The sequence below is a fragment of the Branchiostoma floridae genome, chromosome 4, assembly GCF_000003815.2.
Source record: "Branchiostoma floridae strain S238N-H82 chromosome 4, Bfl_VNyyK, whole genome shotgun sequence".
Taxonomy (NCBI): Eukaryota; Metazoa; Chordata; class Leptocardii; order Amphioxiformes; family Branchiostomatidae; genus Branchiostoma; species Branchiostoma floridae.
Genome location: NC_049982.1, coordinates 24,859,231 through 24,872,266, shown reverse-complemented (window position 1 = coordinate 24,872,266; position 13,036 = coordinate 24,859,231). Strand labels below are relative to the sequence as shown.

At 39.9% G+C, this 13,036-nt stretch overlaps 2 protein-coding genes across 7 annotated transcripts in view; both read right to left on the bottom strand.

The window, feature by feature from the left end:
• The window catches only part of LOC118413408 (proprotein convertase subtilisin/kexin type 6-like), a 5,263-nt gene extending 1,956 nt beyond the window's left edge, over window positions 1-3,307 (bottom strand). The window contains exons 1-7 of the mRNA XM_035816771.1: window positions 3,199-3,307; window positions 2,721-2,824; window positions 2,469-2,583; window positions 1,657-1,955; window positions 974-1,069; window positions 624-740; window positions 173-380 (exon numbers count right to left, since the gene is read on the bottom strand). Of these exons, the coding sequence (XP_035672664.1) occupies window positions 173-380; window positions 624-740; window positions 974-1,069; window positions 1,657-1,955; window positions 2,469-2,583; window positions 2,721-2,824; window positions 3,199-3,236 (977 nt within the window). The 5' untranslated portion in view covers window positions 3,237-3,307. The remainder of the gene's footprint in view (window positions 1-172; window positions 381-623; window positions 741-973; window positions 1,070-1,656; window positions 1,956-2,468; window positions 2,584-2,720; window positions 2,825-3,198) is intronic.
• Window positions 1-11,335, bottom strand: part of LOC118413409 (furin-1-like) — a 34,773-nt gene extending 23,438 nt beyond the window's left edge. The window contains exons 1-8 of one of the 6 annotated variants that reach the window (XM_035816774.1): window positions 11,164-11,324; window positions 8,825-8,984; window positions 7,906-7,998; window positions 7,226-7,327; window positions 6,528-6,653; window positions 5,627-5,694; window positions 5,277-5,365; window positions 4,812-4,993 (exon numbers count right to left, since the gene is read on the bottom strand). In XM_035816774.1, coding sequence (XP_035672667.1) covers window positions 4,812-4,993; window positions 5,277-5,365; window positions 5,627-5,694; window positions 6,528-6,653; window positions 7,226-7,327; window positions 7,906-7,998; window positions 8,825-8,980 — 816 coding nt within the window. In that variant the 5' untranslated portion in view covers window positions 8,981-8,984; window positions 11,164-11,324. Of the gene's footprint in view, window positions 1-4,811; window positions 4,994-5,276; window positions 5,366-5,626; window positions 5,695-6,527; window positions 6,654-7,225; window positions 7,328-7,905; window positions 7,999-8,824; window positions 8,990-11,163 lie in introns of all 6 variants that reach the window. The other 5 variants (XM_035816772.1, XM_035816773.1, XM_035816776.1 and 2 more) reach the window with 5 other exon arrangements.
• Between the last annotated feature and the right edge of the window lie 1,701 nt (window positions 11,336-13,036).

Sequence of the window (13,036 nt, the reverse complement as noted above, 5' to 3'; positions counted from 1 at the left end):
TACCCACCTGCCTGGCCTGAATCTACGTGTTACGGCGTCATAACCAACGTGGAACATGGCCTTCTGATTGGTCCGCGGCGCCTGGCTATATGATAATATCTAGTTAAACCCTAATGATAGAAAAAAAAGTATGTTCTTGTATCAGTGGTACACATAGCGGGTATGTACATACTTCGAATCTCCGTTCTTGTTGATGAAGTCCGTGAGCCAGTTTTGCTTGGCAGATGTCTTAACCGTTATCAACCTTCCTGCACGAGACTCGCAGAATTCTTTGGCCGCCGGGTATCTGATTCCTTTCGTGTCCGTTGATAGCCAATGGCAACGGTTGTCGTAGATAGCAAAGTTGTCCGCTGGGAAGTTCGGGTATTGAATATGGCAACCTGGAAACATATAATTTTGAAATGATCAAACATGTTAGATTAATGTAAGTTGGAAAGTATTAGTAGACCAAAGATTGTCAAATAGAACCAAAGACAGTTGTACAGTACTAAGTAAGACTGCAACTGTCCATCAATCCAAACTAGAAAGGGATGACTATCACAATTAACGTATTAAAAAATATCACAGATTATTTGTTTATGTGTTATTTGCTATATGTCAATTAAAATGTCATTATATCAAACCTATTGCACAGTTGTCTCCGGTGTAGCCACTCCTGCAATGGCATTTGTAGCCTGTTGGGATCGACTCTGTACAGATTCCTCCATTCTGACAGGGGTTCGTTGTGCATTCGATGTTATCTGCAATGGTGTTGAGTAGAGCGCAAGTGATTTACATGGAAAAGGGATTTATGAAGTTATACATCCGTTTATATCTATGTATTGAATAATTAGTTACGTGAAATAAAATGATAGGACATTGAGCATGCACTGATTCAACAACCTCATTCAAATATTACGTTGTTATCTTTTTTTGTCTTAATCTAAATTGTTTGAAATAACATGACAGTAAAAGCAATAACAGTTTATCTCACCTGAATCCAAGCTTTGAGTGTTGCATATCCCAGTGCCAGACCTTGAAGGGTCTGTCTCAGTTCCTAACAAACGAAGAGACCAGGTCTCTAGGTCTCCTGTAAGGCAAGGAAATATCATACATTTGCATTTTTCACAGTGCGTACTCTAAAATTGAGCTTTTGGTTTTGTTGGGGGGGGGGGGGGGTGAAATCCGTGACATGCAACAACATATTTCGGGCGAAAATTCATTTAACATCCATTGAAGATAATGTTTGAAGAAGACTAGCAAAAAGCGAACTCTCTTTGAGCCTCCCATTGCCTATAAGTGCCTACATTCATTACTCAGGGGAGGGTGTGTGCTTTGTTTGGAGAGTTGTCGTGTGCTCAGTACCTACCTGTACTACTGAGTTGAGGATGTCTGTTCTGTATGGAGAGTTGTCGTGTGCTGAGTATCTATGTACTACTGAGATGAGGATGTGTGTTCTGTATGGAGAGTCGCCGTGTGCTCAGTACCTACCTGTACTACTCATGTGAGGATGTCTGTTCTGTATGGAGAGTTGTCAGGTGCTCAGTACCTACCTGTACTACTGATGTGAGGATGTCTGTTCTGTATGGAGAGTCGCCGTGTGCTCAGTACCTACCTGTACTACTGAGTTGAGGATGTGTGTTCTGTATGGAGAGTTGCCAGGTGCTCAGTACCTACCTGTACTACTGAGATGAGGATGTGTGTTCTGTACGGAGAGTCGCCAGGGTCCTACAGCACTCTCCCCCCAGTGGTGCAGTGTCATGAACGTCCACTCCAGGTCTGGTTCCATGTCCGTGGCTCTTCCAGGAACGATGTCGGAGATGGTACCTCCCGGGGAGGTCAGTCTGATCCGCAGGTGGCCGCGGTGGGGGAAGGTGATTCTGACGGTCAGGAAGACGTGCTCCAAGTAGTTGACCACACAGCTGTCCTGGACAGTGATGCTTGTGTGGACTTCGCCTCTCTGTGGAATGCTTGTTCTGTGACGCATAGAAAATAACATGTTAAATGGTAGACACTTCAAGGATAACTTAGAATCAAACTTGGGCCTAGGGATCAAAGAAACCTGCTAGAAGGTCATCCAATACGTTACTAAATGTTCCGATTCTATGTGTTCGTTGGAGATCTTCTTTGAGAATATGTTCTTAAACGTTTGGTGTGCACATTATTCAATGGTGATATGGCTACTTCACAGTTTTGAAAAAAAAGGCCATGGTACTTGACATGTTTATGTACACAGAATTTAGTGATGTCATTGGTACCATGTGTTGATCTTTGTTCAAGCAAGGGGCTTTTATCAATAGGCCTGTTGATGAAAGCTAGTTTGTTCAATGGGTGGTTTGTTTGCAGTTTTTGTTAACTAATTTGCTTCCATACAATTACAGAAACAACACTGGGCATCTGATAGCACATATGCAGTATATAATTACAACTGCAGACGTTAATATGTACATGAAATAAGTGGATAATAGGATAGGGCAGATTTTATATACCTTGTACCATCACTCCGTACAATGCAGCTGACTTGTTCTGGTACACAGCTCCAGTTAGTAGCCACCGCTGTCAGTTCTCCAGCGTCGAGAAGACCAAATCCACAGTAGTCACTCACTGGTGGGAAACATATTGAACCTTTTATAGTAAATATTGCTGTAATCATATTCCATTAGTCTGTTTGTGAATTCAATTTTAGGACCCAAACTAATCTAAATTCTGCTTAGAGTTAACCATCAGAGGACACCACTTACCTCTGAATCCAGCCGAGTTTTCCTTCCAGGTCTGCCCACAGATCCCAGAGTTCCTGGAGGTTCTGGTGACCAGATGTTGGACATCTCGTACTGACAGTCGGTCACTGGAACATTCGAAATCATACTCATCAGTGCACAACGTATGAATATTCAATGCATCCTACATTGAACGCAATATTTACTCTTACTGTACACCGCATGTAGTGATTTAGTAAGACATTTACTGTCATCCTGTCAACCATATCCTATGGACTTGATGATGATTAACATAATAATTTGCATTGAAAAGTATATAAATGATATTGTGAACAATGTGAATCGACATGATGCGAAATGTACTTTCAAAAATAATTTCATAGGATTTGGTGGGATTGGAAATGCCCATGGTTTGTATGATTAGCAATGGTCTAACCAGAACATTTCTTGTGCTGTGAATGTGAATATTACTCCATCCTTAATTTTAGGAAACACATCTTACTTGGCACTAAGCAGCAATGCGAAGACACCAGCAGCCATGGCCGCAGATGAAGACGATCCGGAGAAGGATGCATGGCAGCCTGATGATCTGTAGGGAACGACCTGGGATAAAAATGCAACTGTTTATCATTTGTGTGTGAGTTTGTTACTCCTAGAAAAGTAGCTGCGACAGCTAAAGAAGTCAATAACCCAATACATCAAGAAACAATTTATTTTACTATTACACATGATAAGTTACTGAGATAAAGATGTAAATGAAGAGTAGAAAACATATTTCATTTGCTGAAAGAAAATTTGGTAAGTTTTTCGATGATCAATTTTAATCTGTAACATACAAACTTCTATACATCTGCATGCAACAAAGCATTTAAAGATTATATTTCTATACTTATGTAAGTTAATCTCACTGAATAAGGTACACATACACATGTTAACCTCAACATACAGTTTCATAGACTTCAACCTGAGGAGATAGAACTACAGCAACTATGATACATATGAAGTCAACCAATTGTAATTGAAATTTTCGGATATTATGAGAACTTTGCCATTGCTCATTAAGACATTTTGTAGGCTTCTGTAGGCTCACAACATTAACGTTGTTGTTAATATTTAATCGATGACTTATGAAGACTTATCCGACAGAGTAATCATTGGTTAGATACTTTAGTGAGTGTATTTTTCATATTAATTTGACGAATAATTTTCCAATGGTTTCAAGTGTCATAAATTATTTTAATTCTAAACAAAAAATGGTTAAACATCGCATGTTCTTACCAAATTGGCCGTGTCTCCTGTGTAGTCTCTACTATATGTCACAGCAAACACACCGGTGCAGGCCTCAGCAAAACTGGGGATGGAAGCATCCTGCAGCAGCCCGCCAATGCCGATGGTGTTGTTGGTGTTGATGTAGCCATTGTAGGCGCAGCTGTCACCGTACGTCCCACCATTACCGGTGGAGAACACAAAGATAGAACCTTTTCCATTCCGACCCTGAAATGCAAAGTAGTAATTTAGTCTAACTAAGTGCCTACCTAGATCTCTGTCTAGTTTCATAGAATTCAAAATCTTCTTCCTTCTGCGAGACACTGTGCTGAAAAAGGGCAGAATTAATTCGCCGAACGACTCCTTGCATTCATTACTGTAAGTTAGAAGCCATTTAAAATGCATTTCTTATAGCCAACATATGTTTTGACTGAGGGTATTCTTGCAAGAAAATAAATCAGATTACGTTTACTGGTATGACTAAGCTATGAATAAAAAATGATTTATATAAACAAGCATTCAATAATCCAAAGAATCCAAAGAGAATGAAAACATAACAAAGTAAATTTTTGTGCTGTGACTTTCGTTCATATTTTTTATGATGTTACCGGTATACCCCTCAAACACCCATTCCTGGAAATACTTAGGGGTTAGTGCAAAACGTGGTGCTTCTGATCACTTGCATAAATTATAATAATGAGATGGGATTGGCAACACCATAACACGTCAAAACATTCCTCTTACATTGACGAAGCAATGTAGTACATTGAACAAAACATTTTGGGTCCGTTTGGACCCCACTCGGCCAGTTTAGTTGAAAAAAGGTGTTTGAGGGTTAAAAATCGCCACCTCTCGTGCAGCCATGACCAGTGCCTCCCTAGCGACAGTATCAGGTCCGTCCAGTGCGTTGTTCCAGTCTGACGGTCCCCAGCTGCAGGAGTAGATACTGATGTGCTGGTGCTCATGACTCAGGGCTGACGCCTCCTGGGCATCGGAAATGTCTGTCATGGCGCCACTGAACATCTTGATACCTGTGGTGAAGCGATGGAAAACGTATATATAAGCCCAGAAACTGATGAATTTAGGAAACATTTGATAATGAAATGAAACATAAATTCACGTTTCCTGTCGGCTCACAAATTGGACGGATGTTTCCTATTCACTAAAGGCCTTTTCCATTGATCCCCTCATGTACCTCCCCCTATATCCCTCGTTCGTCTTTGCTCTCACCTCGTGAGCGGTTGAGTTTCGTGACGGTGTGCACTTAGTTCTCTTCAGAGTTTACGAAGAAAAGAAGTATTATCACATATTTACCTGCAACCTTGGCCCTGTAAGCCACCCCCACACCACAGAAGCTGTTGTTGTGGACTGCTGCGATGATTCCAGCACAGTTGGTGCCATGGCTAGAGAAGATATAATATACAAAGAACAAATACTTATCGTCCCGGTACAACTGTAGTTCCAGAATAAATTCCAATGAATAGTATAGCAAAAAATCAACATGATGTGCAAGAGATAAACGTTTTTCTTTTTTTTACAGATAAAAACAGAAGAGAAACTTACTAAAGGATCTTCCCTGTTAACACACAATTTCTTAATGCATTTAAAATCTACAATGAAGACTCTACATTGGATAAGGTGTCCAGAGAATTTTTTTTCTTTACCTTGATTGTGGCATGTAGGGTGTTGGGTCTTCTGTCCCCCTAAAAACATCATAGGACAAACCTAGGTCCTGTAGAAACAAACATCGGTCAGATATCAAAATATGTGCTTAACCTTTCGTTTATGAAGATAAACATAAGATATCCAAGTGAATATGTATGATAAACTCCTATACGTGTGTACCCAAGGAACATGCAAAAAAATGACAAAACGTTTTTTAACAGAGATGGGTGTTTTGATTCAGCATTTTGATCTTATGTTTAAGCTTAACAGTAGTTGACCTGCCAGTTACAGTACTTAGCTCACAGTGATCTACTGTGCCACATGTAATGCCTAAATCAAAACATAATTGGAAATTGACATGTAACAAATACCTAAGATTAACCTTGCATACTGGTTCCAAATGTCTTACTTTTATATATATTATACTATGATATTAAATTTTGTCCTTGCCTAACCATTAAAGTTTTTTTAATCATCTTAAGGTGGACTCTCACTGCACTTGCGGCACCGGTGCGGCACTGCGGGGTTCGTAGATGACTCAACGAATAACAGATTTGAAAAAAAGAAGAATTTTCTTCCGTTTTGTGCATTTGTTGTCTTCTAAGACATACGTTTACGTATTACGCAATATCTGAATTATCAAAAGTCGCAAGAATCACAAAACGGTGCCGAAGTGAACGAACCTCGCAGTGCCGCACCCGAGCCCTAAGTGCAGTGAGAGTGCACCTATAGTAAGCTTTCAGACGACATCTATTACTACTCTCCAAGCAGAGGTTGAGTCGCCTCGATTTAGTAGTAGTCGGGAAAATTACACCGGAGCGTCGGTTAAATTTTTCCGACTATTACTATGTCTACGCGACTCAACATCTGCTTGGAGAGTAATCTATCACATAAACTGACCAGGTTATCTCTCAGGTCCGGTTGGTTGGTGAATATCCCATCATCGATGACCCCCACCACAACCCCCTCCCCCTTCCGTGTTCTCTCCCAGGCTGGGAGGACGTTCATGTGTACTAGCCCACTGTGCTGTAGAATAGAAGGACATATTAAATAGTTACATGGTCATGTTGTTTTGTTGTTTTTAAGTGCTTTCAGAGAGATGAGAAAACGGCAGGAAAGGGTGAAAAGATGGAATAATAAAAGCTATTAAGTTTAAAAGGCAGAAATATTGAAAGCACACTAAACATGAGATCTAAAGTTTTATATTGCTATACACCAAAAGACATCACAACGGTATCAAAGAAAGTTTAAGTTTTCTAAAATGCTGTTGCGTGGTTCTAATTCCCCTGTTAACATCGTTAATTTCCTACATTGATGCTTTCTGAAATTTTCTTTACACATTGTAATCTATAAATGGATGGTAATGCAATCAACTTTTATTTCTAATCTTTGAAAAAGACATTGGATACTGTCTGAAAATATTGAATGAATTTTGTATATATATCCAGCAGTAAGGATTGATCTAACTACATATTTTACCAACATCCTGGATGACTAATCTGCACAAATATACAATTGACATAGCTCTAAACGACTTGTAACCTTCTACCCATCTCTCTGATACTGAAATGAATTTTTAAATCTGTCAGCCATCTTACCAGATATGTCTGATAGCCCCAAAGTGGGTCGTTCAAGACCACACCTTGATGTTGCGCATACAGTTGTCGAGTGTGAAGTACATCTTCTTTCACCATTTTTACCTGGATGATGCCAGCGATTTGAAGAAGACATAAGTAAATCATCAAGAAATCTTAAAATCTAAAATGAATAAAGCATTTAACAGTCAAAATATACAAGTCCAAAATTGGGTTTGCAGATTAGGAAAAAAATAAATATGAGCACTTGTTTCATTGTTTAGTATAGGTCTTTAAAACCTTTTCAAAGTATACATAAATCTACGAAAATTGTTGACCGTGTACTTTCGTTTTAGGCCTTTTATTGTCTTTGTCAACAGGATTAGCCCCTCGTAACAATCGTATGTTTGTTATATCCATATCGATACATAAATAGAGCGATACGTTTCTAATTTGTACTCTATAGCGCGACTCATAACACGATAATGTGAAAAAAAACATTGAAAATTATGAGAGAAAGTTCTGTAATACACTTTAACAACACAAAGTGAATGCAAATATCTTTTAAAATGCCATTACTCGCGATCGGTCGAAGAAAACTCACATAAACTTAACATATTGCGACACAGGCTTGCATCATACTATTGTTGTTACAGAATCTTGCGAGAAGCTACAAAACTCCAGAACAGATTTGTGTTACTCACAGAAGGTTCAGCTTTCAACATCTTTTCACAGTCCTTCTTCGTGCGAGCCTTTCTGACATTCTCATCTTTGAAGAGATAGTAGTCCCCAAATATCTGTCCATTTTTTAGAAGAGAATGACAAATTAATACATTATGTTCAGACGTATGTCAAATTCAACTAACTGACTATAAAAAAGTTGCCCGTGCATCTATGCAGATGCTTAGGGTGGTGCCCATCTCCACTTCGAAGCCCTTGGGCCACACATTTGTGCAAGTTACTACAGCAGGAGGCTGGTCCGCTGGTAGTGATGTTCGTTTAACTTCCATACTCTGTCTCATTAGTGCTGAGTGCTAAGCAGAGAAAGCAGCATGTACCATTTTAGAGTCTTTGGTATGACTCGGCCGGGATCGAACTCATGACCTACCGGATGCAAGGCGAACACTACCCACTCGGCCATTGCACCGGTTACAGAACATTCATCTCTCAATTCTTGAAAAATCATGACCATGGCATGTCCAGAACAAGAAACATAAAAACGATGTCTTTCTGCAGTATCATTAAAAGCAGTAACTATGAAAATAATCAAACTTTCTTCATTTTGCAAACCTCTACCAAAACATTAAACATCCAGCTCTAGGTTCTTCGCAAACAAACAGACAGACAGGAACTTCATTTTGCAACCCCTATGAATACATTAAACATCCAGAGTTATACTCTTCACAATCTATCCACGTGTATTACTATGCAATTCAAGTGATGAAAGTAACGCACAGTTTGTCATCTGGACGCCATAACGTTCGAAAGTTACCAACATTCAGCATGAACGGTGAAAAAGGAGCTTTCTGGGTCCCCGAATTTCAAAAACAAACAGACAGAGAGACAGAACCGCAAACCTTAAAACGTCATTTCCCCGGTAAAGTTAACGAAAAATGCCCGAACCTTTTTAACCAGAGTCGCCCCTGTCTTGTGTGCTATTCTCAGCGCCTCTTCTCTTCCACCTTCCAACTGGACTGCCCAAGTCTTCTCATGAGTTGGCTTGTAACTGGTCACCATGTTTACAAGCAACGACAGGAACACAACAAGTTTCACATCCATGGTTCTGTGCTGAGAAAAACAATTGACGGAATGTTAAGTGTCAGACGATACATGTTAGTTTAATATGTAGGTATAGCTTTGATTCGACTTTTTTTTATCTCGAACGATAGCAAGTAGGTTTAAAAAAAAACTGTATTCAAACCTCTCTTTGTTATTACAAGTTATCTGTGGTAAAGGTTTGAAACCCTGACAAAATCTCGTTTCAGGAAGGTTTTGAATACCTACCACCCTCGCTGAAATCATGCTTTTGACGTCAAAACATTATTCGTGCTAGTGAGCGTCACGTGCCGTTCAATATGAATGAATGTTTGATATGATAAAGGATGAACCTTTCAAAGATTTGCTGGTGAAGTAATGTATAGCTCCTAGCTATATATATAGCTAGGCCGGTGTGACAGCGATCTCGCCCCCCCCCTGTGATCTCGCCCCCCCCGGGGGGCGACATCACTAGCGTTTTCGCCCCCCCCCCAGCTGGTTACTACATATTACAGGTGCGCTACCTGGTACTATACTGCACCTGGGGAGTAACGTATATGGTGTGTTACCTGGTACCTATATGGCATCTTATTACCGTACCGTAAGATGTCATACCTCGAAAGTCGATACTATATTGTTCGGTGCAAACATGACATTGACATGAAAAAGACAATTTTTGCAGCTGAGGTGGCATAAAAACAGTGCTACTTCGAACGTATAAATCAACACCGTCTATGGTACGGAATACGTCAGCTATATGTTTTCAATTTGTCACAGTGTTTTCTTTCTTGTGCTGGAAACATTTCCAAAGCACTAACAAAAACACACGTGAATAATATTTTCTCATTATAAACACTATCTACGCGCAAGTTGATATAGCTGTTGCTAAATGCTACACAAACAATGTAAAGTACCAGTCTTAAGAAACACTAGTAAATGCATCAGTTCCTAAATACTAGAAAAAACAGTCATTTTGGAGGTGAAGATATCCCTTGGACAAGTGCATATACCAAAATGTGCGTTATTCTAATTAATACCTAATATTTGCATAATTAATAAAGACATTACATAGTTCTTTTGTGGTCACTTCATGGTAGAGACCTTATATTGGAGATATATAGGTTGCTTGAGGACAGGTGAATACAATGAAATACATCTTATGTCAAGACTCAGGTATATGCAATAATGGGAATACAAGGGACCCAACCCTCCTTGTCTGAAACAAGTTCAACTATCTTATTACCATGTAATTACGTTAATATTGATACTATGAATGGAGTTATGTATCAAACTCGTGTACTTATATCATTCTGAAACTGCATTTTGTGATTTATACCAATCAACTTCTAAAATGTCATGTAAACCCGTTTTTTTTTGGGGGGGGCGAAATCGCTAAAGGGGGGCGAGGTAGGGGGGCGAGATCACTAGCCGGGGAGGGCGAGATCGCTAGTGATTTCGCCCCGGGGGGGCGAGATCACGGGGGGGGGGGCGAGATCGCTGTCACACCGGACAAAAGTCGGTCAGAATGATCGTCAGATTAAAAGAAACACACATAACGTTACCTTTGAATCTACTAAACGTATTAATGACTTCTCGTCAATTGAAACATCACATTGAAACTATAGAGATACACAAAGAAGTGGACTGTTAACTATACATTTTTACGTCAATCAATGGTTGAAAGCTTAAGCTGTTAACAGTGTGTTTAGAACGTTCTGTTTTTTTTATTTCATCGCTCAGAAGTCAGATGGTAAAATTCTATGTCTCTCGCAAGCGGTGGATCTACAAAGAAAGGTCGACAGGTCTTTTCAAGAGCCTATCATGTAAAAAACATCTTTTTACCTAGGCCTTAGCCTATACACTAGACTCACAGCGCTAGACGATACTGATCCCATCGGCCGGCCGAGCAACACCCCCCGTACGTAGCCCTGAGTTGGCACGCTAGCTAACTCACTCGGGCTACGGTGCCAACTCTTTCGGTAGGGTACATGTTTGGCGGGGGCTAAGAAACTCAGGTATGGCATTTTACGCGCTATGTGTCTGGTATGTATATGGTACATGCATATACGTAATTACTGGGACTTCCAGACAGGCTCGAGACGGGTCCCCGCACCCACCTGGCGAAGTGTTCGGGACCAACCTCACCAGTACCCGCCCGCCGTCATGCCAAGCAACGGTTCATTAAAAAAAAATCGCTCATGACTTACCTGTATTGGCTCTTATTCACCTGCAGAGTGTGTACAATAACGATGACAATAAACCAAGACGACTGTGACACGGCGCCACTTATGCCACCCGAAAAGACACATCTATTTATATTCCAAACATACTGATGTCAAAGTCGCCCACTGCATTTATTTTACTTCCGTGTCGTGGTCTTCTTGGAAGTCGTAGTGGAACAGTAGTGGTGGGCGGAGCAAAAATATGCGGATATCCATAAGGAAATGAATTACCATATGAATACTATATCATCGGCTAGATACAAGTAATATGACAATATTTAGTTCAGCTATGAGTCATATTGCATTGTTGTCTTTCGGACTATAAGTTGTTTTATGTCGTTCAAAATATAGATTCTGGTTTGTGACTTCTATTTAACAGCTCGGTGCCTTATAACTGTAATTCTATGTGTTCTCGATGTTTGCAATGTTTCTATGGCATCAGGCATCAACTGAGCTACTTGATTTTTCTCCATAGTTGGGCCTCATTATACTTATTTTTGACACGTTGAGCCAAAAGAACATAGCTGTCTTTTATCTAAAAAGAATGGCAGCTTTATTAAACTTAGTCAACACGTGTTAGTGAGTGAGTGATATAACCGTCAACTAACGAAGGCTACCAATCTGCGAAGGACAAACAAAATGACCCCAAAAAGGCCATCTCTAAAAACTTGACAAGTAAAAGGAATGATCTCAATTCAGGTTGATTGTTTTTTACAATACTTTGTCCACGCAAGAGTTCCGGGAGTTAACAAAAGGGAAATATACAGCAACATTATTGATAATCATACGATACCGTTGATGACTTCTTTACAAAGCTGATGTGATATAACTAAAAAGCACCTGTTAGCGATATTGTGCAAGAACTGCAAGACTGGTTAGAAAGGTTTGCGCATCTCTTTTTATATTCGCCTGTATTTTTTATCAATACGTTTTATAACTATAAATAATGCCTGTTCGAGAAGAAGACATAGACAAACATTGTTGCTTTTCGTCTTGTCATTGTTAAATATATGTGATCAGCATATGTTTTCAACGTTATCAATATGTAGCAGGTATTTGTGACGTAAAATGTGTCATAATGTAGAAAACATACACTTATCGTAGAATAAAACGAAGATCTAAAGAAATACTCAAAGAACAAACTTAATTCGGATAGTCGTGGTAACGTCTGCTGACTTCAGATGTTGCGTGGTATCACGTTAGTTTAGAGCTTTACCATAGTACACACCAGTTCGTCCGGGGTAAAACAGGAGGAGGGGTTTGGCATAAAGAATTGGGCCGAATTTCAACATTTTCACATTCACATGGACTGTCGCTGTATATTACTGAATTTTACGCAAAAATGCATTTTTGTAGAATATTGCCACCCCCGGATAGGTTGCAGGTTGACGTTCCCTCTGAAAACGTCCTGTCTCTGAGAACCTCCAGATACGCCCAGACAAAGCATTGTACCTAGGCATCTTTCCAAGAAAAAAGGATTACGGCGTAATCAATTGCACGTAAATTCTCACGTTAAGAACGCGTTCTTCACAATGCCGCAGCGACACCTAGCTGTTCTTTGAAGTAGAACAAGTTAGTATTGTGCTTGTTTGATGGTGACGGACGGCCACCGAAATGTCAGCAGGTGACTCCAGATATCAAAACAAAGATTTCTGCAACAATTCAATATTAAGCCGCTAGAGGCAAAAAATCTAATCATTTCCGTGGTTCTATCAAGGCCTACCCAAATAGCAAATATCAATACTTGAGTTATGCTGATCTGCAAAGTCACACACACGTACGCACGCACGCACACACACACACACACACACACACACACGCGCACACACACACACACACACACACACACACACACACA